General features: G+C 33.1%; 1 protein-coding gene across 3 annotated transcripts; it reads right to left on the bottom strand.

Annotated features, from left to right (window-relative positions):
• Positions 1 to 1,216: 1,216 nt before the first annotated feature.
• LOC127705061 (vitamin D3 receptor A-like) lies at positions 1,217 to 24,254 on the bottom strand. Of its 3 annotated transcripts, none has more exons than XR_007983623.1 (7): positions 17,733 to 18,392; positions 15,078 to 15,222; positions 10,613 to 10,845; positions 9,347 to 9,575; positions 7,699 to 7,923; positions 5,248 to 6,811; positions 1,217 to 4,610 (listed from the first exon to the last, which is right to left on the bottom strand). XR_007983623.1 is itself a non-coding variant. In XM_052209335.1 (7 exons), the coding sequence occupies exons 2-7, from the start codon at positions 18,372 to 18,374 to the stop codon at positions 6,570 to 6,572; spliced, it is 1,716 nt and encodes a 571-aa protein (XP_052065295.1). In that variant the 5' UTR covers positions 18,375 to 18,392; positions 24,216 to 24,254; the 3' UTR covers positions 5,241 to 6,569. The 3 variants fall into 3 exon arrangements, 1 of the variants encoding a protein (XP_052065295.1); XR_007983624.1 differs by lacking the exon at positions 1,217 to 4,610 and adding an exon at positions 4,887 to 4,925; XM_052209335.1 differs by lacking the exon at positions 1,217 to 4,610 and adding an exon at positions 24,216 to 24,254 and having other exon boundaries at positions 5,241 to 6,811.
• Between the last annotated feature and the right edge of the window lie 122 nt (positions 24,255 to 24,376).

The raw sequence follows: 24,376 nt of genomic DNA, 5'->3' as shown, positions 1-24,376 counted from the left end.
TCTATACTAAAATTACTTGTATAGCAAACTGCTTAAAACAGGATAAATAGACTAAATCGATGGTATTTTTGTACAGTCAGGAGAAATTGATATGTCATTCAAAAATACATTAACATGACAATATATAAATATGAATATTTCTTAACTTATATCCACTGGAATGTCTTATTTTCAAGAATGATATTATTAGTTACATAGAGTGCTAGTGACCTAATACGATATATATGGGGTCAGTAATATGGGTTGAGAGTGAAGCTTGAACCCCATATGGAATCTACTGACCTCATATATATCGTATCAGATCACTAGCACACTGTGTAACAAATTTATCTTACCGACTATCTTAGCATGTGGCATTTAGACTAGTGGCCTATCAAAGTGATCAAGTCTTTAATATTAAGAACCTACTTCCATTGGTCTATAAACAAACAAATGCCAACAATAACAACTTGTTAGCTTTTAATGTGTTTTCTGCATTTATTTCAATTGTGTATCATCAATTTCTTCCTCTGTTGAAACCTTTCAGATTTTCCCTCAACACCGTGTTATTTTTACAAAGGGACGTAACACCACTACTAATTGTGTATTGAAATAAACCACACCTACTAACACCATATGAAATATACAAGGTCTCCACGCGGTTGCTTTTAACCAATCATATTCCTAGAAATGTATAGGAGGTAAGATAAATATTGATATGCTATATCAATTTCATCATTATGTTATAAAAAGGCACATTCTGGACATACATGATATATGTTAAAAAAAAATTATTTCAGCTATTAAACAGTTTCCTAAATGCATACACAAAATATCACAGTTTAAATCTGACATATAGGATAATAAAACACAATGATGAATCATATGTAAAACAAGTATCAGTATCAGTGTTCGCCCCAAGCCCTTAAAGGACCGCGGGCCCACAATGTATAATTTTTTAGCGTGGTTCTATCGGTCTTAGCGCGGTGGTATAATTTTTGTCGTCGGTGCTAAAATTTTCGGTCAAAAAATCGTATCAGTAAAATTTTAAATGACCTGTTAAATCTTTTCCATGCAGTATAAAATTCCAGGTGAAATTTAACCAGTTCAAACCAGATTGTTTACACCACTTGATCAATTTACCATATGAGGTTAACCTTATTGATTGGATACAATCATGTAATTAACACTTGTAACAGGATTCTTTTGTGTTTTAATTGATTAAGAGATCATAAAGGAGTAGGGGCATTTTTAATTTATGGCCCGGTTTTGGCCAAAGAAAATAAAATGCTTGACAACTATTTCAAATTGGTACATAATGTTTGGAAATCATAGAGTCAAGAAATATAAATGAATAAATGTGGATAGTGTCCACATGTGGTAACAGATGATGCCCCCGCTTGCATATCATATAGTTATAAAGGGACATAACTGAAGAACGGTAAAAGTGACGCTACCCAAATTTGAACTTGATCTGAGTTTTGTGGTAATAAACATTGTGTGTAAGTCTCATAACATTTGGTTGAGGCTAACTTAAGAAGAGAACAGAAACTAAAAATTCAGCAATTTTTCTATTTGTAAACACGCATAACTCTAGAACGGTTGTGTATAAGTTTTATAACATTTGGTTGAGACAAACTAAAGTTAGAGAACGGAAACGAAAAATTCAGCAATTTTTATGTTTATAAAGTGACATAACTCAAGAATGGTTAAAGTGTCGCCACCAAATTTCGTACTTAATCTGTATTATGTAGTAATAAGCATTGTGTATAAGTTTCAAAACATTTGGTTGAGGCAAACTAAAGTTAGAAAACGGAAACAAAAAATTTGTACTTGATCTTAGTTTTGTGGTAATGAATATTGTGTATAGGTTTCATAATGTTTGGTTGGGACAAACTTAAGTTACAGAATGGAAACTAAAAATTTTGCAATCTTTCGATTTATAAAGGGCATATCTCAATAATGGTTAAAGTGACACTACCCAAATTCAACTTGATCTGTGTTTTATCAGTGGAAGTCAAAATTAAACATTGCATTGTATAAAGCATTGATTGAAGTTGTTTCAAATATAATCATGGACAAAGGAAGATAACTCCAATTTTAAAAATTACTTGATATTTAGAAGAAAATAAAAATTTTGCAATTTTTCCATTTATAAAGGGGCATAACTCTAGAACGGTTGAAGTGACGCCACCAAAATTCAAACTTGATCTGTGTTTTGTGGTAATAAGCATTGTGTATAAGTTTCATAACATTTGGTTGAGGCAAACTTAAGTTAGAGAACGGAAACTAAGAATTTTGCAATTTTTCCATTTATAAAGGGGCATAACTCTAGAACAGTTAAAGTGACACCACCAAAATTCAAACTTGATCAGTGTTTTGTGGTAATAAGCATTGTGTATTAGTTTCTTAACAATTGGTTGAGGCAAACTCAAGTTAGAACGGAAACCAATTTCGTACGTACAGACGGACAAGGGTAAAACTTAATGCCCCCACTGCGTGGGCATAAAAACATAAAGATTTGTATCTGATGGCGTCACAATTACGTTATAATATATAATATTTTCACAAAAACGATGAAAAATACAGAATTCATGCAGTTTTCCATTGTGGCAACATCATGCGCAGCCAAGAAACAACAAAATAATTTAAGTGAAATTTTATTATAACTGTAAACATAATCTTAACAAATACAAAGTTGTTTCTTGGGAGCACACATACCTTTCCAATCTAAAATATACTTAGAATTTGATGAAAACAAGGAAAATCAAGAAATCTTACAAAATATGCAAATTTTGTCATGGTTTGTTGCCATATCATGGTAACTCGTTCAATGTGAAATTTGTTTTCATTTTCTGAATACCTTGTACCTTAGTCTAGTTTGGACAAATTTAAGAATATGTATGATAACTTTTAAATTTGTAGTAATATTTGGGCCAAACAAGGGCCTTATTGCCCCTACTCCTGTATGATGACAGATAACAATTTTATGGCTTCACTCACCACCCAAGCGCTGACTTGTGACAAGTAGGCAAATACTTTGTACACAACCAGTGCCGATAGTTGTAAGCACCCCAGAACATTTTTTTTGTACATACTAAATAGTTGTTGGCTCATTACAGATAATTGACATTTATACATTTCGCATTTCTTTATGAAGCACGTAGAACAAGCTTTCCTTGTCAGAAATATACGATTATCAAAATTCAGGATGTCCGTTCTACATTAAACCATGGCCAAAATTATCTTTATGACAAAGTTATTGCATGATAGTCGGGTTTCAAACTTTAGTACCTGTGAACAAGTAATTTAAAGGGGAGGGACATCTGTACATATCACATGACCCAGTTAATTCAAGTAGAAAGTTCAAGTTTATTTACAATTAATTGCAATCTATTTTATAATAATAATAAAATGCATGACTGTACCTTTAAACTGGATATCTATATCCAAAATTAAAGAATAAAAGAAGTAATTTTGCAAACATTATCCATAAGCACATCTAAAATCTATTTATATCTACTTCCTGTCAATTAGGCGGGAAAATAGGGAGACTTTGTTGTTGACATTGAATATGGTTACTTATAGATCTATAGACCTAAGATAAATAGATTTAGGAATTCTTTTTAAATGGATCATGACAAATAAAGATTTAGATTTTAGTGCAGTATTTAGTTTGCATCTATGTTTGATTATCACCAAAGACAAGAAAGGTTAATATTTACATGAAATTTATATTTATAGCAAAATGTTTTAAAGTTTATGAAAAATTTCTTTTTATTAAAATTTAAGATAGAAACTGGTTCAAATAATATAACAATATTTCTTCTTGTATTTTATATCTCCTCATGGCAGGAATCCTTTTATATACAACAACTTTCTATCTAGAAACTAGAACATTTTTGTTTTCCTTTGAATGAGATTTTATTTTTATTGATCATGGATTTTATAAAAGATTTAATTACAATAATTATTTAGATGAAAATTATATATATGTAATGAGTCATGTTTTATTTATTTTTAAAAGACTGTTTATTGATTTACTTCTTTTTTACAAATAATTTTCTGACTCAATGTCTACATAACACAGTACCACAGTATTAAAACAAAACAAAAGACATGATAAAATATTCCGCTGGGCGCAGCTTGATACGACCGCAGAGGTCGAACCCTGAACAGTTGGGACAAGTATGGACACAACATTCAAGCTTGATACAGCACTGAATTTGGATTGTTATTAAATATTTGACACAGCATAGGTTTCTGACACAGAATGAATGTGGTCTAAGAACTTAAAAAAATTTTAATTAACCTATTCAAACCATATCATTATTATTTGCTTTTATATATAAATCAGAAATAACCAATTTAAAATGGAAAATTTTAAAGAAAAAAAAAAAACCTCCCCTAAATTTTTTGAACCCACTTATGATTCATCACCCCCAAACTCAATCCCAGCCTTCCCTTTGTGGTATGGTACCTTGCAGTACAATTTCAGAGAGATCCATACACTTGAACACAAGTTATTGTCTGGAAACTAGAAAAATGCTTGTTTTTTGGCCCCAAATTCCTAAACGTTTAGGGCAATTACCCCCAAACTCAAACTCAGCTTTCCCTTTGTGATATGGAACCTTGTAGTACAATTTCATAAAGATCCATACACTTACACACAAGTTATTGTCCTGAAACTAGAAAAATGTTTGGTTTTTTTTTTGCCCCTTATTCCTAAGATTTTGAGGCAATTACCCCCAAATTAATCCCAGTCTTCCCTTTGTTGTATGGTACCTTGCAGTACAATTTCAGAGGGATCCATACACTTGAACACAAGTTATTGTCTGAAAACTAGAAAAATGCTTGTTTTTTGCCCCTTTTAGGCCCCTTATTCCTAAACATTTTGGGCAATTACCCCCAAACTCAATTCCAGCTTTTCCTTTGTGATTTGGAACCTTGTAGTACAATTTCATAAAGATCCATACACTTACACACATGTTATTGTCATGAAACTAGAAAAACGCTTGTTTTTTTGCTCCTTTTTGGCCCCAATTCCTAAAATTTTATGGCAAATACTCCCAAAATCAATCCCAGTCTTCCCTTTGTGGTATGGTACCTTGCAGTACAATTTCAGAAAGATCCATACACTTGAACACAAGTTATTGTCTGGAAACTAGAAAAATGCTTGTTTTTTGGCCCCTTTAGGCCCCAAATTCGTAAATGTTTAGGGCAATTACCCCCAAACTCAAACCCAGCTTTCCCTTTGTGATATGGAACCTTGTAGTACAATTTCAGAAAGATCCATACACTTACACACAAGTTATTGTCATGAAACTAGAAAAATGCTTGTTTTTTGCCTCTTTTTTGGCCCGTAATTCCTAAAATTTGGAGGCAATTACCCCCAAAATCAATCCCAGGATTCCCTTTGTGATATGGAACCTTGTGGTACAATGTCAGAGAGATCCATACACTAACACACAAGTTATGTCTGGAAGTTACAAAAATGCTTATTTTTGGCCCCTAATTCCTTAACTGTTGGTACCATAACCCCCAAAATCAATCCCAACTTTCCTTTTGTGGTATTGAACCTTATGGTAAAATTTCATAGAGATCCATTCACTTAAACTAAAGTTAGAGTGCGAAAACCGATGTGTCTTCGAAGACGACAACGACAACGCCAACGTCATACCAATATACGACCACAAAATTTTTTTGCGGTCGTATAAAAACTACAGTAACTAGAAATATAGCTAAGCGACACAATGCGACATGACTGATTGTACGAATCATTTCACCATTACCCTGGTGCTGTTCAAAAATCCTGGGGAGAACACTGAACTGTATGCATTTTTAAATCCAGCGTTTCTGTTCAATGTAAGAAAGCTGTTGAAGGAAGAAAATTACCAGTAGAAAAATATGGTGACATGATGTTTTTCAGACAATAAAATTTCTCAATGAAGTTTTGTATAACCTGCTAGCTTAAACAATAATAAATACATAGTTAATAGGTCATTTTCCTCTACATATATTTTACAGAAAGCTTTTCAAAGACCATGTCACTATAGTTATATGGTACAATCATTGTGATAGCAATTCCATATGAAGTAGGTACTATCGAATACAAATGCCTCAACATCTGTGTGCATTTCAAAGCCAAACCTGTAGCCTGAGTCATTGTATCCCAAGAAAGACAGACTATTAGAAACACTCAATAAAGTAAATAATGTCATGGGTCTAAATGTCCTGATGAGGTGTCAAGGACAACTGAGAAAACAACATGATGGAATAGATGAGAACATTTCTTTTTGAAAAGAATCATTCCATATTTTTCATTGTCTTTACTTTTTCTTTGAACACTTGTTGCTGAATGAACTTGCTTTCCTCACAATGATTCAGCAATTTATATAATCAGGCTCCTCCTTCAAACGAGCTACTCAACAACATAGAAATAGTAAAATTTTACTCAATTATTCCTCTCACTGGCAGTCATTTCTTTCAAAATCATATTTTCAGGACAGAAGGAATGACCTGACCAGACACATACTATATATATCAACAATTTATGGTACGCTATAAATCAAACACCAACATCAGCAGTATTAACCAGACATAAGCTCTACTAATAAGGGGTGGTTCTTCAAAATTGGCCATTCTAGCTTTATTGATTGTGCCCTCTTCTCATTCATTTCTGATAGTACTCGAAGACTAGCCACTCTGTCTAATACCTTGGAAAGGTATCGTTCCTCTGGTTTATGGTTTACCTCAAATAAATATTTCATGCACATAAGTAGTTTCCATTGGATTTTCTCTACAGCATCTCTGTCTTTTAAGGTACATCTATCTATTGTAAATAAATTAAATAAAATACAAAGAGGACACAAAAATCAAATCTAAATTGCAATCACAATATTGAAAATGTCACAAGTGGAGCAGAATCTGCTTATCCTTCCGGAGCAGTTGAGATCACCCCTGGTTTTTAGTGGGGATCATGTTGCTCAGTCTTCAGATTTCTGTGATGTTTTTTGTGTACTATTGTTTGTCTTTTGTAGTTTTTCATTTTTTGCCATGGGATTGTCAGTTTGTATCAACTTGTGAGTTTGAATATTCCATTGGTATCTTTCGCCTCTATTTTTTAAACTTCAAATCTTTTTTTTACTTTTTCATCTCATGACAATATCAACAGGCAACTTTTCTGTACAACAGACCTGACATCAATTTTCTGGTGGTAATCAAGTTCAAACAAAATCATTATTTCCCAGATATTTTATTGATTTTCAATGATCAAGTATTTCACCATATATTTCTTTAAACATAAATATAAGAGTTACTTCTTACTATCACCTATATTCTAAGCCATCATGAAGATGCCGAGGAGGATATTGTTCCTAATTGAAATCACAGCTACAACTTTCAAAATCAGCTGTATATTGTTGTAATAACCAAGATTTTTTTCAGTTGTCCATTTTTTGTTTATCAAAAGTTACGAGTTGTACATGTTGTATGAAATTCAATAATATGGATTTAAATTGACTAGTGTTTATTATTTCCAATTTCAACAAATACCAGTCACTTAAAGGAAGCATATTTTCTTCTTTTCATGGTAGTGTCTGGACACAAATAATTAATTTATATATCCTAATCATCATAACTTTTTGAAGACTTTTTCTCAATTAAATTCCAAAATGAAAAATTTTATTTTCAAGACCTGTATATAACTTGTTGACCTACCAGGGGAGACCACAAGGAATGACCTCAATACAGCAATATCATCACAAGTCAACTTTAAACTTTGAATTTTCCTACTGTGTTCAAAAAGTTCTTCTACAAATTCACTGCCAACAACCTTAGCTAATTCTGTCTTATGATGACACTGTTTCATCCCTCCAGTGGTCACTTCTAAGTTATGACAAACGAACCGTTGGTAACCAATAAACCAAAACTCAAATCTGGATACTGAAAAACATTATATATATGATACAATTTAGAGTCATAAACAACAAAAATGACTTCATTTGAAAGTGGAATTCCACATAAATACAAACACTATCTAAAATAGTTGGAGCTGCATGTTCCTGAAATAAATGTTTGTCACTTTTGGAAGGTGTTATTTTATTTATTCCACCATAATTAAAAGTATATCAAATATACTATGAGGTGCATTAAAGAAGAAAAAAAAAAAAAAACTAAATAAAAAAGCAACATGCTTTATTAATCTTGCAAATTGAAAAGCATTCCAACCTGAAATACATTTCTTGCTATGAGACCTTTAAAATAAAATCATTGAAATTTTACTGTAAAACAAATGCACTATCTCCAATTCGACACTTTTTTCTTCTTATTCTTCGAAAATATGCATGAAAATGATAGGCAATGTTTTATATTGCAAACTGGGCTTTTTTTAAATCGTTATATATGCCTTCATCATTCTAAAAATGTTGGTCTATAATTTCTGCATGTGGTTGTACAATTCTAGATGTTTCCTTTAACTATGATCTGAAGTTCTTTATCTTAATACATATATTTAAGTTGTATGTCAATAAGACAGCATCCAAACGACACAAATTAACATACAATTACAAAAAAACAAAAGACACCTACTGGTCAACATATAGTTCATAAAGAATACATAAGTTTCTTAACACAATCTTTAAAGTTCTAAATTACTCTAGGTCGAGGAAAGTTTGTGACATATTGAACAGTGACTGTTCAAAATCTGCCGCCCATATCAAATTTGCTAAATGACAAAACAGAAACATAAAGTTATAGAACATTATATTCCTATAACATCACCCCAACATCATAATATCCATATAAAAGACAGCACAACTTCATAATATCCGTATAAAAGACAGCACAACTTCATAATATCCATATAAAAAGACACCCCAACTTCATAATATCCATATAAAACAGTCACCACTATTTAGTGATACATATATAAAGACACCACAACTGAAATATCACCCATATAAAGACACAACAACTGAATTATCTCCCATATAAAGACAACAAAACTGAATTTTATTTGTATAAAAGACACCACAACTCCATGAAACCCCTATTGAGGACAACACAAATAAATGATTTCCATCTAAAAGACAACAAAACTAATCTGTTTTAAAAAGTGTGCAGTCACTGAAAGTCACTGAAAGTAAAAAGCCAAATGTTCTTATCCAGCCACAAAAATATAACATGCATGGTATCCTGCATTCTAAAATTGAAGAAAACGTCATGATATCCCTTTTTAAGGCAGCAAATTATGGGAGTCTTGACTTTTTGGGGTGGGAATATTCTCCCATACTGACCCACTGTAAACACAATTCCTCTGCGACTGTTTTACAGAGAGCTCTCATACAAACATCAACACTGATTTTACCTTTAATCAAGGCTGCTTGATCTTCCAAACATAAGCCAATGAATCCTGGAATGTTTTTAACAAAGTTAATGTATTTAGAGACTCCATTTTCTAATGTTGTAGCTATTTCACTCATCAGTTCTATTCTGTTATCTATATCAATGCCAGTTGTATTGTAGAAGTTCTTAAATTCATCTTCAGGGAGCTTGTTCAGGTCTCCAAATATGTCTGTTTTGGCTTTATGCTGCCTCTGAAATACATAAATACCATCAGTTCAAAGAAACATAAATGGCTTAAAGTAAAACATGATAGAACTACAAATTAAAGACTGTAAATTCAGAGTAAAATGGTGGCATTAATTAAAGATTTTTTTTACAATGAATGCTATATGGTCTTTTTGTAGCGTGCTTGCCTCAAATGCAGGAAAATGTGGGTTTAATTTATGGATGGATCAAATACTTTAAAATTGTTATTTGCTGCTTCTCCATCAAGTATGTGACATTTAGCAGCTAGAACTAAGACTATTTGTTTCAGAATCAAAATAGTGTGTCCAGGGAGAGTCTTCCTGCAAACTTTTACCTTGTAAACTAGCTTATCCAAAATCGAACTTATTGTATTGGTTTAGTACAAAGCTGTCTATATTCTTATTTCATTAACATAATATCATCCAAAATATGTATTTAATATTTCCTATTGAACCTTAAGTAGCCTCTCTGCATTCTTCCACACTTAAATCTTTTCCTGAAAATGCTTAATCTTGAATTTTTAAGTTATACATCTACCAAAAGTTTCCATTAAAGTGATTCTGTTCTGACCTACACACATTATAATTACATTGTCATACCTTGCATAATTGCTTCTTAATGTTATTCAAACTATTGAGTTTAGACTAAAAAAAAGTGCTTGTATTACAGATATCGATATATATAAGAAAAGTAAAACCCTTTCCAAATAAAAAACAAATCCTCATGTTCAGAATTTTAACTACACCTAAACAACCTTCCTCTCTATAGGTAGCAGTACCAATTGTTCTAGCCCTGTAGTTTGTGTTTTTAAAAAAATTCAATTACATTTTTCAGAAGTGATTTCTTTGAGAAAAAATTTAGTGGATTTTGCAAAATTTATAAATTACATATTGTACATGTTGTATGCTGTGGCAAATATTTTTGTGGTTTCTTTTTCCATTGATTGTTCACAAAAATCATCAAAAAAGTCCACATAGATTGTTAAAAAGATATGAACAGTAGACATGGTAGATATTAAAATCAGACTTTTCTTATATCTTACGAGATAATCTTGAGCTAGTTTATAAATGGTCTCATCGTTAGTCCAATATTCAAATTGAGGTCCATACATATCCTTCTGAGCCTGGACAAGCATCATTACCAAATCTTTTGACTCTTCCATATTTTGACTTGAAATTACAGCAGGAACAAAGTCATGGGTTCCTGTCTCAAGTTTCTTTACTTCTCTGATATCCTGAGATCTTTTTTCATGGGTGTAACGACCAGTTTTAATTGCTAAAAGAAAGTTTGTGAGCACTTAAGGGTAAAGATTACATTTTTTTTTCCAGTTGAAATCAGAAATTAAATATTGCAATTTATTAAGCAGTGGGAGGCAATACTATGACTTGGTTTATCTACAATGAATTATAGCTCGCTATGTGGTATGTGTTTTGTTCATTGTTGAAGGCTGTACAGTGACCTATAAAATGTATAGTTGCTAACTTCTTCTTCATTTGGTCTCAGGCAGAGAGTTGTCTCATTGGCAATCATACCACATCTTTTTATTTTTATAGAGGAAGATAACTCCAATTTTGAATATTAATGTTTTACAATGATATCATTGATACATTTAGAACAGATACTAGATTCATGAACCATGAACCATGAACAATTTATGTAATTTTCTTGACAAGTATGGTTAACGTTATACATGTACACATAAACATCATTTTGTAACTTGAAGATCTGAGTATATATTTCAATGATAAATATTCCTGAAATGTAATGATCATTGATAGGATGTACAAGATGTATAGAATGTTGTGCTCAATGGACCGTTCTTTTTATCTCAAAAGTTGTGATGAAGTCTGAAAAATTGATAACTATCAAGCTAGCCACATAAGGGAATTTAGAGTTTGAATGAAATCTTTACCCTATTAAAACTGAACATCTGAAATTATTTATCACATATTTTAAGAAACTTCTAATTAAATGAATGCAAACAATAGTACAGTATCAGGGTTTGTCAATAATTCTTTCCTTTTTCTTATCATATATGTCATTGTATGTTAGAGTCAAATCTATGTTCAGACTCAAATCTGAGTCCAATGATGTCATGACACTTAAAACTGTGGCCCTTTGTTGTGACTTTTCATAAGATCTGCGTCTTGGTACGTCATGACACTCAAATCTGTGTCCTGTGACTTCATGACACTCAAATATTTGGCTCTCTGTCTATTCTGTTTATTTAAGTAGATAGACTTTCAGTAATGTGATGTGACTGGGGGCAGGCACATAATCAATGTGACTGTGTTAAAGATGTTTGGGAGTGGTCAAGCCTCCCCTAACAAGCTAAGGTACTGTGCTGTTATAACTCAACATAAGAACAGACTGTACACTGATCGGCACAAAGCACAATAAAATGCTCCGCTGGGCGCAGCTTGATACGACCGCAGAGGTCGAACCCTGAACAGTTGGGGCAAGAATGGACACAACATTCAAGCTTGATACAGCTCTGAATTTGGATTGTGATTAAATATTTGACACAGCATAGGTTTCTGACACAGAATGAATGTGGTCTAAGAACTTAAATTTTTTTAAATTATGGTTCAATATCCAAAATCTAAATACATGGTAAGATTCAGCATATCAAAGAATCCAAAGAATTCAATTTTTGATTAAATCAAACAAAGTTTAATTTTGGACCCTTTTGACCTCAATGTGGACCAATTTGATATCGGGGCCCAAAATTCAAAATACATGGTTAGATTCAGCATATCAAAGAACCCCATATATTCAATTTTTGTTGAAATCTGAAACAAAGTTTAATTTTTGACCCCAACTTGGACCAACTTGAAAACTGGGCCCATAATCAAAAATCTAAACACATATTTAGATTCAGCATATCAAAGAACCCCAAGAATTCAATTTTTGTTAAAATCAAACTAAGTTTAATTTTGGACCCTTTGGACCTTAATGTAGACCAATTTAAAAAACAGGACCCAAAATTAAAAATCTAAATACACGGTAAGATTTGGCATATCAAAGAACCCCAATAATTCAATTTTTGATGAAATCAAACAAAGTTTAATTTTGGACCCTTTTGACCTCAATATGAACCAATTTGATAGGGGGGCCCACAAATAAAAAATCTAAATACATGGTTAGATTCAGTATATCAAAGAACCCCATATATTCAATTTTTGTTGAAATCAAACAAAGTTTAATTTTGGACCCCAATTTGGACCAACTTGAAAACTGGGCCCAAAATCAAAAATCTAAATACATGTTTAGATTCAGCATATCAAAGAACCCCATATATTCAATTTTTGTTAAAATCAAACTAAGTTTAATATTAGACCCTTCGGACCTTAATGTATACGTAGACCAATTTGAAAACTGGACCCAAAGTTAAAAATCTAAATACACGGTTAGATTCGGCATAACAAAGAAATAAATGTGGTCAAAGATTTTACACATCTAATGCGCCATACTGTGCAATTAAAGATTACTTCTTGAAATTTTTCAATATTTGAAATTTGAAAAAAAAAAAATATTTGAAGAATAATTTTTTTTAATTTCTGAAATCTGAAATGAGAAAAAATTGACCCCCACAATTTCATTTTACCCCCCTCCCCCCCACCCCCCTTTCCCCCAAAAAAATTCTTTCCCTCAAGATATGGTCATAATCTCAATTCAAATTTCCAATGGAGTTTGCAACCATAATTACCCATTTAAATTTACCATAGTGCTAACTTAATCTATTTTATAATAGAATTTAAAATATGGTGTCAAATCTTTCATATGGAATTTTTTGTAAAAAAAAAAAGATGCAACATTTGCAGATATTTTTACTGGTCTTCCTTTATAAATATGCATTTCTTTAAACATAATTTAAAAGCAGTGTATGGGAAGTAATCAAAACGTTGTATTTGGATTACCTTCCTTGCACTGCTTTAAAATTGTCTTAATTGTTCATTAACCATTACTTTATACATAATTTAAAAGCAGTGTAAGGGAGGTAATTCAAATGATGTATTTGATTTATCTCCCTTACACTGCTTTAAATTATGTTTTGTACTAAAGTATTTGTCCATTAACCAGGACTACCTTGTTTTTCCCCCTTTTTTGCCCCTAATTCCTAAACGGTTTGAGCCATAACCCCCCAAAGCAATTCCTAACCATCCCTTTGTGGTATGGAAACTTGTGGTCTAATTTCAGAGAGATCCATACACCGTTCCACAAGTTATTGTCTGGAAACTAGAAAATGCTTATTTTTTGCCCCTTTTTGGCCCCTAATTCCTTAACTGTTGGTACCATAACCCCCAAAATCAATCCCAACCTTCCTTTTGTGGTATTTAACCATATGGTAAAATTTCATAGAGATCCATTCACTTAAACTAAAGTTATAGTGCGAAAACCAATGTGTCTTTCAGAATAGAAAGGAAATTGATTTGAGATGTCTATAACACAATATCATGAATACCAGAAAGGACACAGATCTGAGGAAAGGATTTAACCCTTTCAACGCTACACAAAAAAATAGAAAAATGGCTGCTGCTGCATTTTTTTTGGGTTCATTCATTAGAACAGTATATTCCTTTTTCAGACTGCTGTATCTTTTCTATTATTAGAGATACAGACAAAGTTAGTGCATGAAAAATGCTCAGGAGAGCATGAACTGTAATGTTATGCAATTATTTTAGTAAAATTTTCATCAAGCTACCTGCATTTTCAGGTAATTAACAGGTAAAAGGTGTAAATTATTGTATTTGTGTTGAATTTTGAATAAAAACAACTTTTAATCTTCATTTATTTTGTTGTTTTATCTGCCATATATAATAAAGAAGACACCAGTTGCTCGATTCCGTAGCGTATTTTTACCATACACAACGTATAATGTAAACATGGCGCAAATAAGTGGCTCTGTCCTCAAAATTTTCAGTCAACCTCCGTTTCCCCCCTTTTTCTACGTCTCGTAAAGATCAACCAAATCATATTTCCCACACGAATTGAATGTAATTAACACATTGAGATAACGGGAAACCTTTTGACTATTCCTCGTTGTCAGTTTCGCCATAGAAATGCTGCAATATTTTCATATTTACAGCGTCTTTTTCGATTTCAGCCATTTGCATTTGTCAAAATATTTTTTTTAATTTTTCTTCTACTGCATACTTTTACCATTAAAATTCCCACGATTTCAAGCGCAAATGGGACCTTGTATATCCTCGATTCATACGAGGAAAAATTATAGAGGACCTGAATGAAAACCGAATGGTTACAAGTCTGAAAGAAAAATCCATCAAAATCGCGACATATGCCGTGAACAACAGTGGCGGGCAGCGTACGTCATCGTGGCATATGCCGTGTAAAGCTTTGAAAGGGTTAAGATTGTTCATACATTAATTTTTTGTAGATTTGACTTTTACATGTACATATATCATTATGTATCTTCAAATCAATTTCTAGCTGAAAAGTGGAGACATTGCTTAAACAAATTACTATTTAATTTATATAAAACTCACCACTTTTGGACATGCCAACCTTTACACACTTGTCAAATCTACATTTAGGACATATATTTCTTTTCCCTTGTTCTATCACACAACTGTTATTTGACTCTACACATTTATATTGGGTTACCCTTTTAATGCTTCTACGGAAAAAACCCTGCAAGAAAAAAAGTAATGAGGTCAAACAAAAAAATATGTGTATTTAGCCATTCTTCTTTTTGCTAAACAAGCTCAATAGGGCAGGTATGATTGTTTTCCCTTTGTATACATGTACATGAGTTTATTAGAATTACCTACTATTATGCCACAATTCATTAGGCAAGTGACAATACAAACTTTAGGGTAGGCATTTTCAGGCATAAAATATAAGGCAAATGATGTACATAATGTAGGGAAACTCTAACATGTGTCTAAACATAAGCATTCAAAAACAAATTTTCTGAGTTCAAAATATTTATATTGATATTTCAGTTGCATTTTGTAGTTAATGGTGTGAAAACAAAACAACATTCCATTTACCATGTTTACAATGTACATACATTTGCAATAAGATGGTTTGGTTAAAATATAATCATAGACATAAACATGATAAACATGATAAAAGCATTGGAAATACTGTCCTGTTTTATTCAATTTTGTATTGTACACATGCATAATTTCATATTTGAATTATAAATTAAAACTGTAGCTGAAATAACTATAACTCTCCAAATTGTTTTATCAATTACATGTACTGGTAGATTTAAAATAATAAAGTAACACTATTTCAAATAGCTCTTTACATGTACATGTATACCAACTTCATCCTCTGCCACAGGTAATACAGGTCTGTATATTTAATGTTATCACATAATGGAAACTAAGGAACTTTTTTTAGAGTAAATTTTCTTTTGTTATCTGAATTGTTTAACAAACAAGCAACTAAAGTCCTCACTTTGTTTTTCTACTGAAAGCATAGTAAAATAAAATGCTCCGCTGGGGCGCAGCTTGATACGACCGCAGAGGTCAAACCCTGAACAGTTGGGGCAAGTATGGACACAACATTCAAGCTTGATACAGCACTGAATTTGGATTGTAATTAAATATTTGACACAGCATAGGTTTCTGACACAGAATGAAAGTGGTCTAAGAACTTATAATTTTTTAATTTACCTATAATAGTATTCAAACCATATCATTATTATTTGCTTTTATATACAATGTATAAATCAGAAATAACCAATTTAAAATGGAAAATTTTAAAGAAAAAAAAGTAAAAAAAAATCCCCTCCCAAAATTTTTTGAACCCCCTTATGATTCATCACCCCAACACTCAATCCTAGCTTTCCCTTTGTGGTATGGTACCTTGCAGTACAATTTTAGAGAGATCCATTCACTTGAACACAAGTTATTGTCTGGAAACTAGAAAAATGCTTGTTTTTTGGCCCCTAATTCCTAAACATTTAGGGCAATTACCCCCAAAATCTAACCCAGCTTTCCCTTTGTGATATGGAACCTTGCAGTACAATTTCATAAAGATCCATACACTTACACACAAGTTATTGTCCTGAAACTAGAAAAATGCTTGTTTTTTTGCCCTTTTATAGCCCCTAATTACTAAAATTTTGAGGGAATTACCCCCAAAATTAGTCCCAGCCTTCCCTTTGTGGTATGGTATCTTGCAGTACAATTTTAGAGAGATCCATACACTTGAACACAAGTTATTGTCTGGAAACTAGAAAAATGCTTATTTTTTGCCCCTTTTAGGCCCCTTATCCCTAAACTTTTTGGGAAATTACCCCCAAACTCAATTCCAGCTTTCCCTTTGTGATATGGAACCTTGTAGTACAATTTCATAAAGATCCATACACTTTAATACAAACAAGTTATTGTCATGACACTAGAAAAATGCTTGTTTTTTGCCCCTTTTTTGCCCCTAATTCCCAAAATTTGGAGGAAATTACCCCCAAAAATCAATCCCAGTATTCCCTTTGTGATATGGAACCTTGTGATACAATGTCAGAGAGATCCATATACTTACACACAAGTTATGTCTGGAAGTTACAAAAATGCTTATTTTTGGCCCCTAATTCCTTAACTGTTAGTACCATAACCCCCAAAATCAATCCCCACCTTCCTTTTGTGGTATTGAACCTTATGGTAAAATTTCATAGAGATCCATTCACTTAAACTAAAGTTAGAGTGCGAAAACTAATGTGTCTTCGGACGACGACGCCAACGTCATACCAATATACGACCACAAAAATTTTTTTGCGGTCGTATAAAAATAAATCCTTTTTTTTGGCAATTTTTTTTACATGTACATGTATCATGTGTTACAGAATGAACAGTGTATATATTATACATTAATATCCATCTTTGTACCAAGAAGAGTTATCCAATTCAGGGCTTCCATATTTTATGTAATATAACTTGTTATTAAATGCTTATACTGTGGATTCATTTATTTTCATGGGTATCAATTTTCGTGGATTGAGGAAAACTTGCATTTTCGTGGATATTTGATTTCGTGGTTTTGCCAATCTCTGCAATACAAAGCATATACATGATATAGAAAATTTGTAATTAGTTGAGCATTTGAATTCATGGTTCATCTGTTCCCACGAAACCCACGAAAATTGATATCCAACGAATAATAATGAATCCACAGTAATATACAATATATACCTTGCAGGCTTCACATGTATTCACACCATAATGGAAACCTGAAGCTTTCTCTTCACATATTCTGCAGGGAGGCAAACAATGTAATGTTTTTGATGAGGACAAAGTGGAAATCTGTCTAGAATAATTGTTACCTATATGATTAGAATTTATGGGACCTGAAACATGAGATAAAGCATCATCATTGTCGGTGTCTAGAGAACTGTAAGATAACTGGGTTTCGTAACTGATACTGGTCGGAGAAAAGTCGACTGAACACAGCTGATTTGAACTATTACAGTTTTGAACAGGCAGTGTAACAACATTTTGTGATTTTTCGGAAATGGCAGATTGATGATTTGTATGAGCATTTTCTTCCACAGCTATGGACTTAGCAAGATTATCAGACAATTGTGTTTCAGATTCAGCATATGTCTGAATGTTGTTGTTCACAGAGGTACCCTCAGAAATATCTTTGGCAGTTTCCTTCTCAATCCTTTTATCTGTTTCTTCCTCTTGTGGTAAATCTAAGACTGTCCTTTCAGTGACAATAGGTACATCCTTCCGAGGACTGGATATTATTTCTGTATATTCTGCTACAGCTTCAGAAATGTTACATTCAACTTGCTGTAATATTTCCATTTCTTCTTCTTCTAATGTCTTCATTTGGAAATGTATTGATGCCTTAAATGAAATTCATATTTACATTTATCTAAAATTTAAGTAATATTCACATTGTGTACAGTGGCATCACCACCGTGTATAGGTAACCCTGAACATGCTGAAGCAAAAAAACAATGATAGCAAAAAGTATCTATTCTATTCCCTGTACAGTAAATAGACTATATGCTGTTCAATTCATGTGCTTTATTTACATGAATTTCTCTGAAAATATAAAATGCTCCGCTGGGGCGCAGCTTGATACGACCGCAGAGGTCGAACCCTGAACAGTTTGCGCAAGTATGGACACAACATTCAAGCTTGATACAGCACTGAATTTGGATTGTAATTAAATATTTGACACAGCATAGGTTTCTGACACAGAATGAATGTGGTCTAAGAACTTAAAAAATTTTAATTTACCTATTCAAACCATATCATTATTATTTGCTTTTATATATAAATCAGAAATAACCAATTTAAAATGGAAAATTTAAAAGAAAAAAAAGGAAAAAAAAATCCCCCCCCCCCCCCCAATTTTTTGAACCCCCTTATGATTCATCACCCCCAAACTCAATCCCAGCCTTCCCTTTGTGGTATGGTACCTTGCAGTACAATTTCAGAGAGATCAATACACTTGAACACAAGTTATTGTCTGGAAACTAGAAAAATGCTTGTTTTTTTGCCCTTTTTGGCCCCTAATTCCCAAACGTTTTGGGCAATAACCCCCAAACTCAATTCCAGCTTTCCCTTTGAGATATGGAACCTTGTAGTACAATTTCATAAAAATCCATACACTTACACACAAGTTATTGTCATGAAACTAGAAAAACGCTTGTTTTCTGCCCCTTTTTGGCCCATAATTCCTAAAATTTGGAGGCAATTACCCCCAAAATCAATCCCAGCTTTCCCTTTGTGGTATGGAACCTTGTGGTACAATGTCAGAGAGATCCATGCACTAACACACAAGTTATGTCTGGAAGTTACAAAAATGCTTATTTTTGGCCCCTAATTCCTTAACTGTTGGTACCATAACCCCCAAAATCAATCCCCACCTTCCTTTTGTGGTATTGAACCTTATGGTAAAATTTCATAGAGATCCATTCACTTAAACTAAAGTTAGAGTGCGAAAACCAATGTGTCTTCGGACGACGACGACGCCAACGTCATACCAATATACGACCGCAAAATTTTTTGCGGTCGTATAAAAACCAGTGTTGTTCAAGCTTAAATATGATATAGTTTTGTTCTATGAAAACGTCAAATGAAAAGTTGATGGATAAATGTGTTTTAACAAGTTTGAACTCATCACATGCTTTTTTGAACAGTTACCAAATGGTGTACCTGTCTGATTCTGACGATTTGAAGATAGAGTCTGAGAAAGCAAATTAAGGAACATAATCAGACCAAAATAGTAGCTACATTATAAGGGATCAGTATCACAAATCTTACTTGTCAGCAAAACATAGAATATACATGTAAGGAAAATAAGAGGAATACAACTTCGGGGATACCTATATCCAGTGGTGACAGTGACTCAGCAAACAAAATCTTAAAAAATCCTAATTCTAAAATTCCAAGTTGACAAGTACATGTACTTACAAAGGAAATGAAGGACTCTGAGCTCAATCAAAAGGTTAAAGTACTGGTTTTACTTATTAATGTGCATAATTTTAAATCTAAATGCATCTTCATCATGTTCATCATAAAATGTCAAAGCCAAAAATTGGGATAATCAAAGATATTCACGTACAAGTACATGATTGAATACCTGTACTACTTTTGCTGTGTTAATTTTTAAATATTCAAAAAAGTTGCTAGATCCCTCAGAAAACCTTTTTTTTAGGGATTAATCTCATAAGGAAGTATAACAACTCCTCCACACTTTCCACAACTCACATCAATTTTGATAACAACTTGGAATGACTTGCACCGTACCCGATTCATAAAAAGACAGTTAATCCTGCTGAGCAAGACCTACAAACTTACACCAACTATGTAATATGAGGAATACATGTATATACCATTTAAACCATTTTTTCCCACACATCACTCCCACTTGCAGAATATTATCTGGTAATGCCCCACTTTAAAAAACTACAAACTTTGACTTTTTTGTTGACCCACTTCAATTCGAAAAAAATATTACATGTTCTCCATATAAATCCACTTATTTACACAATGTATAGATTCTACTACTGCATCGAGTGTGATATACGATATATCTCGACTTGAGACAGTTCATTTTTCAAATCTAAAACACGAGGCTCATAGACCATGTAGACAATGGTCAACTGAGCATTTTAAATATTTAAAATATAACTTCGAGAGTGGAGAAATAACTAATTGCACGAGTTTGATGGTAGAATCTGTTTCTCTAATGATTTTTAGACGATATGCATACAGGCACTTGTCTCTGAAAAAAAATTTCCTACATATATACCTTAATATAACACATTAACATGATTATGTATATAGGAATTTTTGTTCAGTGACAAGTGCCTGTGGATATGCAGACAAACTTCATCCTGCTATCTCAATGATCTGCAAAGAGATGTGTTCTTTCTATGTAACATCATCAGACATGGTCACCTTTTTTTGTGACGTCACAAGAGGAATTCAGCGGAAAGCAACAAAATTTGACGTCACAATTGAATTTTGACCAATGAACAACTGAGATCAAACTAACCACATGTTGATTAAATAAAAATTATTTAAAACAGGTCGGGAAAAGATAAATCGACTAAGAATTAGAGAATTAGAATAAACATTATGCACCCCCCCCCCCCCCAACCTCATGAAAATATCTTTCAGTTTTAAAAGTACATTTTTGATACACAGAAATATTAAACCTATACAGACTGAACTACATGTATAAGTGTTACCTTAAATACAATTAAGCATGAAACAAAGCAGACTACTGTTGCATTAAGAAGAGTGAACAAATACATGTAAGGTAACAACACAAGATAAATGTATAGTGCAGAAGAATCTTTGACAACTTGCCCAAATGCCAAATCGCCCCAGACTAACTGTTACTCCCCCAACTTTCTTCCAACTTGCCCCACTCATGTTAACAAACTGGCCCCACTTAGGAACAGGTTTCTATCACCCTGAATTGGGCCTGCAAACTCGCCCACCCATGAAAAACAGTTAAATCCCACTGAATTATGGCCTACCAAATCGCCCCATTTATGAAATGTAGTTTAATCCCGATGATTTTAGGCCTACCAACTCGTACCACTAATGAAAAGTAGTAATATCCCCATGATGAATAAAGACTTGCCAACTCACCCCACTTATGAACATGATGAAAAAAAAATTAAAATTTGGCTGAATTTTAGGCCTACAAAGTCGCCCCACTCATCATGCTCATGAAAAGAGTTAAATCCCACTAATTTTAGGCTGACCAACTTACCTCACTATTGAAAAGTAGTTTGAACCCGATGAAATAAACAATGATAAAGAATGAAGCATCATTTAACATTGTTTAATCAGGTTAAACTCCTTTTCATCAGTGGTGTGAGTTTGTAGGCCTGTATTCATTGGAATTTAAATCTTTTTCCTAAGTTTGGAGAGTCAACAGGCCTAAACTTATCGGGATATGACTTCTTTTCCTTAGTGGGGAGAGTAAGCAGGCCTGAATTCAGCAGGAATTTGCTTATAATACTTTTCAATAGTAGGCAAGTTGGAGAAAGTGGGGCGATTTTGTGGAAAGTGTGGCGAGTTGTTCTGGGGTAATTTGACAGTGAGGCAATTTCCCAGTGGGGCAAGTCGTCTTGCTTCCAGTGCAGCAATGCCTGACTTTTTCATTTTTTGAGAAATGGTCAAATGATGGTAGGTCATGTTTTAAGGTTCATCATAACCTTTTCACAAATATCAGAGGCGGATTTAGGGGGGCACAGGCCCCCTCTTTTGTGGGAAAAATTTGGTTGATTATATAGGGAATCACGGAAGCATGACTGGAGTGAGCCCCTCTTAGGCAGTCAGTGGGCCCCCACTTATGAAAATTTCTGGATCCGCCACTGAATATGGCCGTATTTACACTACAAATTTCACTCTGAGTAAAGGCAAACCTGTGCATCTGGAAAAGTTTTAGAGCATGGCTGGACCTAGATAAATAAAATTTAAATGCATTTTAAGTTTCAGAATATTAAAAACTTAACTAGATTTTGCTATTCTTTTTTTTTTTCATTCCTGCAGAAGGTGCCAAAATATACAAAGTTGGGGAAGAAGTTTGAGAAGCTCTCCTCATATAATACATGTTGCCAGTTGTATTGATTTAAAGGGACAATAGATGGACAATAGACATCTGCCAATAATAGGTGATTTAAACTGTGTAACTGAGTGGACCATATGGTATCCGGTCGTTCCGTCCCCAAACCGATCCAGCCCCAAGTCGATCCGTCCCAAGTCGATCCGGCCCACGTCGACCCGGCCCAAAGTCGATCCGGCCCCATAATAAAATATGAAAAAACTATATTGACTTTGGAGGATTTTTAACAGTATAAATGGATTTTGCAAAAAGTATCGATGATGGATGATAACAGGTAAGTGAAGTATTGGTGTACCAGTCTAAGAATTATTTTAAATCGATACGAAACTGAGTGTGATTGTGTCTGTTTGTATAGCAGCTTCAACATATTAATATGAAGTTATTTTCCATGATAACTTTGAATGTCATGGCGATTTTTATTTTATTTAATTCACACACAGAATAGCTACATTTCTCAATTTGAGAAGTTTTAAGAACTTAAAACAAAGTTTGTATGTATCAGCTTGGGGATCGGCTTGTACCGTTGTGTATGCAAGGATTTGTATAGTGATACAAATCCTTGGTGTATGTAACTATTAATTTTGTTATTACACAGGATGAAAGACTTGTTAAGATCACAGTCAATTGAAAGAAAATGCTAATTACTGCTGATTAATGTTGATGTCTGTTGATTGTACTAAATTCTGTTATATACGTTTTTATTATATTTATACCCAATAATCTATGAAAACTTGTAATGAAAACATAATCAACCTACTTGTTTTATATTCATCTAAAGAAAATATTTGTCAAAGGACATTTTTTTTACCGTACACCTTTTACATTATAATAAAATTCATAATCATTTATGAATCACAATTAATATATATCTTTATTTTTATTCCTTATAAATATATTTTTTTATTGGGGCCGGATCGACTTTAAATATGGGCCGGATCGACGTTGGGCCGGATCGACGTGGGACGGATCGACTTGGGCCGGATCGACGTGGGGCCGGATCGACATGAAACAGACCATATCAAATGAAACTCACCTGTTTGTTTATTTTGCCGTCTTCTGCAGACTGTAAAAAAATGCACATCAAAATCCAGATAAGTTTGTAATTTTCTGAAACATAGACTTCATATAACTTTTATATATCTAGGTCCTGCCATGCCTTAAAACTTTCCTAGATGCACAAGTTTGTCTGTACTCATAGTAAATTTTGTGGTGTAAAAACGGCCATATTTTTCAATTCCTTTAGATCTGGGAACAGTATATATGTTCCTGTTTAGATGAACCTTAAACTTAATAAAAAAAAACTTTTTCCACTTCAATTTATGTTCAAATATGGATGTCATATCCAAAACAGATAATTAAATCCCATTTGGAAGAAGGGTCCCACTTTGTAATTGTAAACAGTAAAACTAAACTTTAAAAGCACGATCGTTCTGATTTTTCAACCTCGGGCTCTGACTGGGGATTAACGTGTTTTAGTCAGTAAACATAAATAGCACGATCAATAAGATTTAAACCATGAACATTCCGTTATGCCGTTTCTGTTAAATAGATATTTCTTAAAATAAACAAACCCCCAAAAAACTTCCTATCGACCTCAACCACGGAATGCAAGGGAGTTAATTCAGAAAGTAAATAATCAACTGGTATCCGTAATTGAACTGGTTCATGGAAGAAATAACCATAAAACGAAAAAAAAATGTACAACTTAAAAAGATTACAACTAATCAAGGAC

Source organism: Mytilus californianus, unplaced genomic scaffold (genome assembly GCF_021869535.1).
Source record: "Mytilus californianus isolate M0D057914Y unplaced genomic scaffold, xbMytCali1.0.p SCAF_6, whole genome shotgun sequence".
NCBI lineage: Eukaryota > Metazoa > Mollusca > Bivalvia > Mytilida > Mytilidae > Mytilus > Mytilus californianus.
The sequence above is the reverse complement of the archived record's forward strand: the minus strand, read 5'-3'. Positions and strand labels throughout refer to the sequence as shown.

Bases quoted from the DNA above. Each gene is read 5' to 3' on its own strand.
- LOC127705061 (XM_052209335.1), bottom strand. From the start codon at position 18,374: ATGAAGACATTAGAAGAAGAAGAAATGGAAATATTACAGCAAGTTGAA. The intron at 9,576-10,612 runs GTAAGATATAAG...TATGTATTTCAG, and splicing joins AACTAGCTCAAGATTATCTC to AGGCAGCATAAAGCCAAAAC. The intron at 7,924-9,346 runs GTAAAATCAGTG...AATGTTTTTCAG, and splicing joins TCAAGCAGCCTTGATTAAAG to TATCCAGATTTGAGTTTTGG.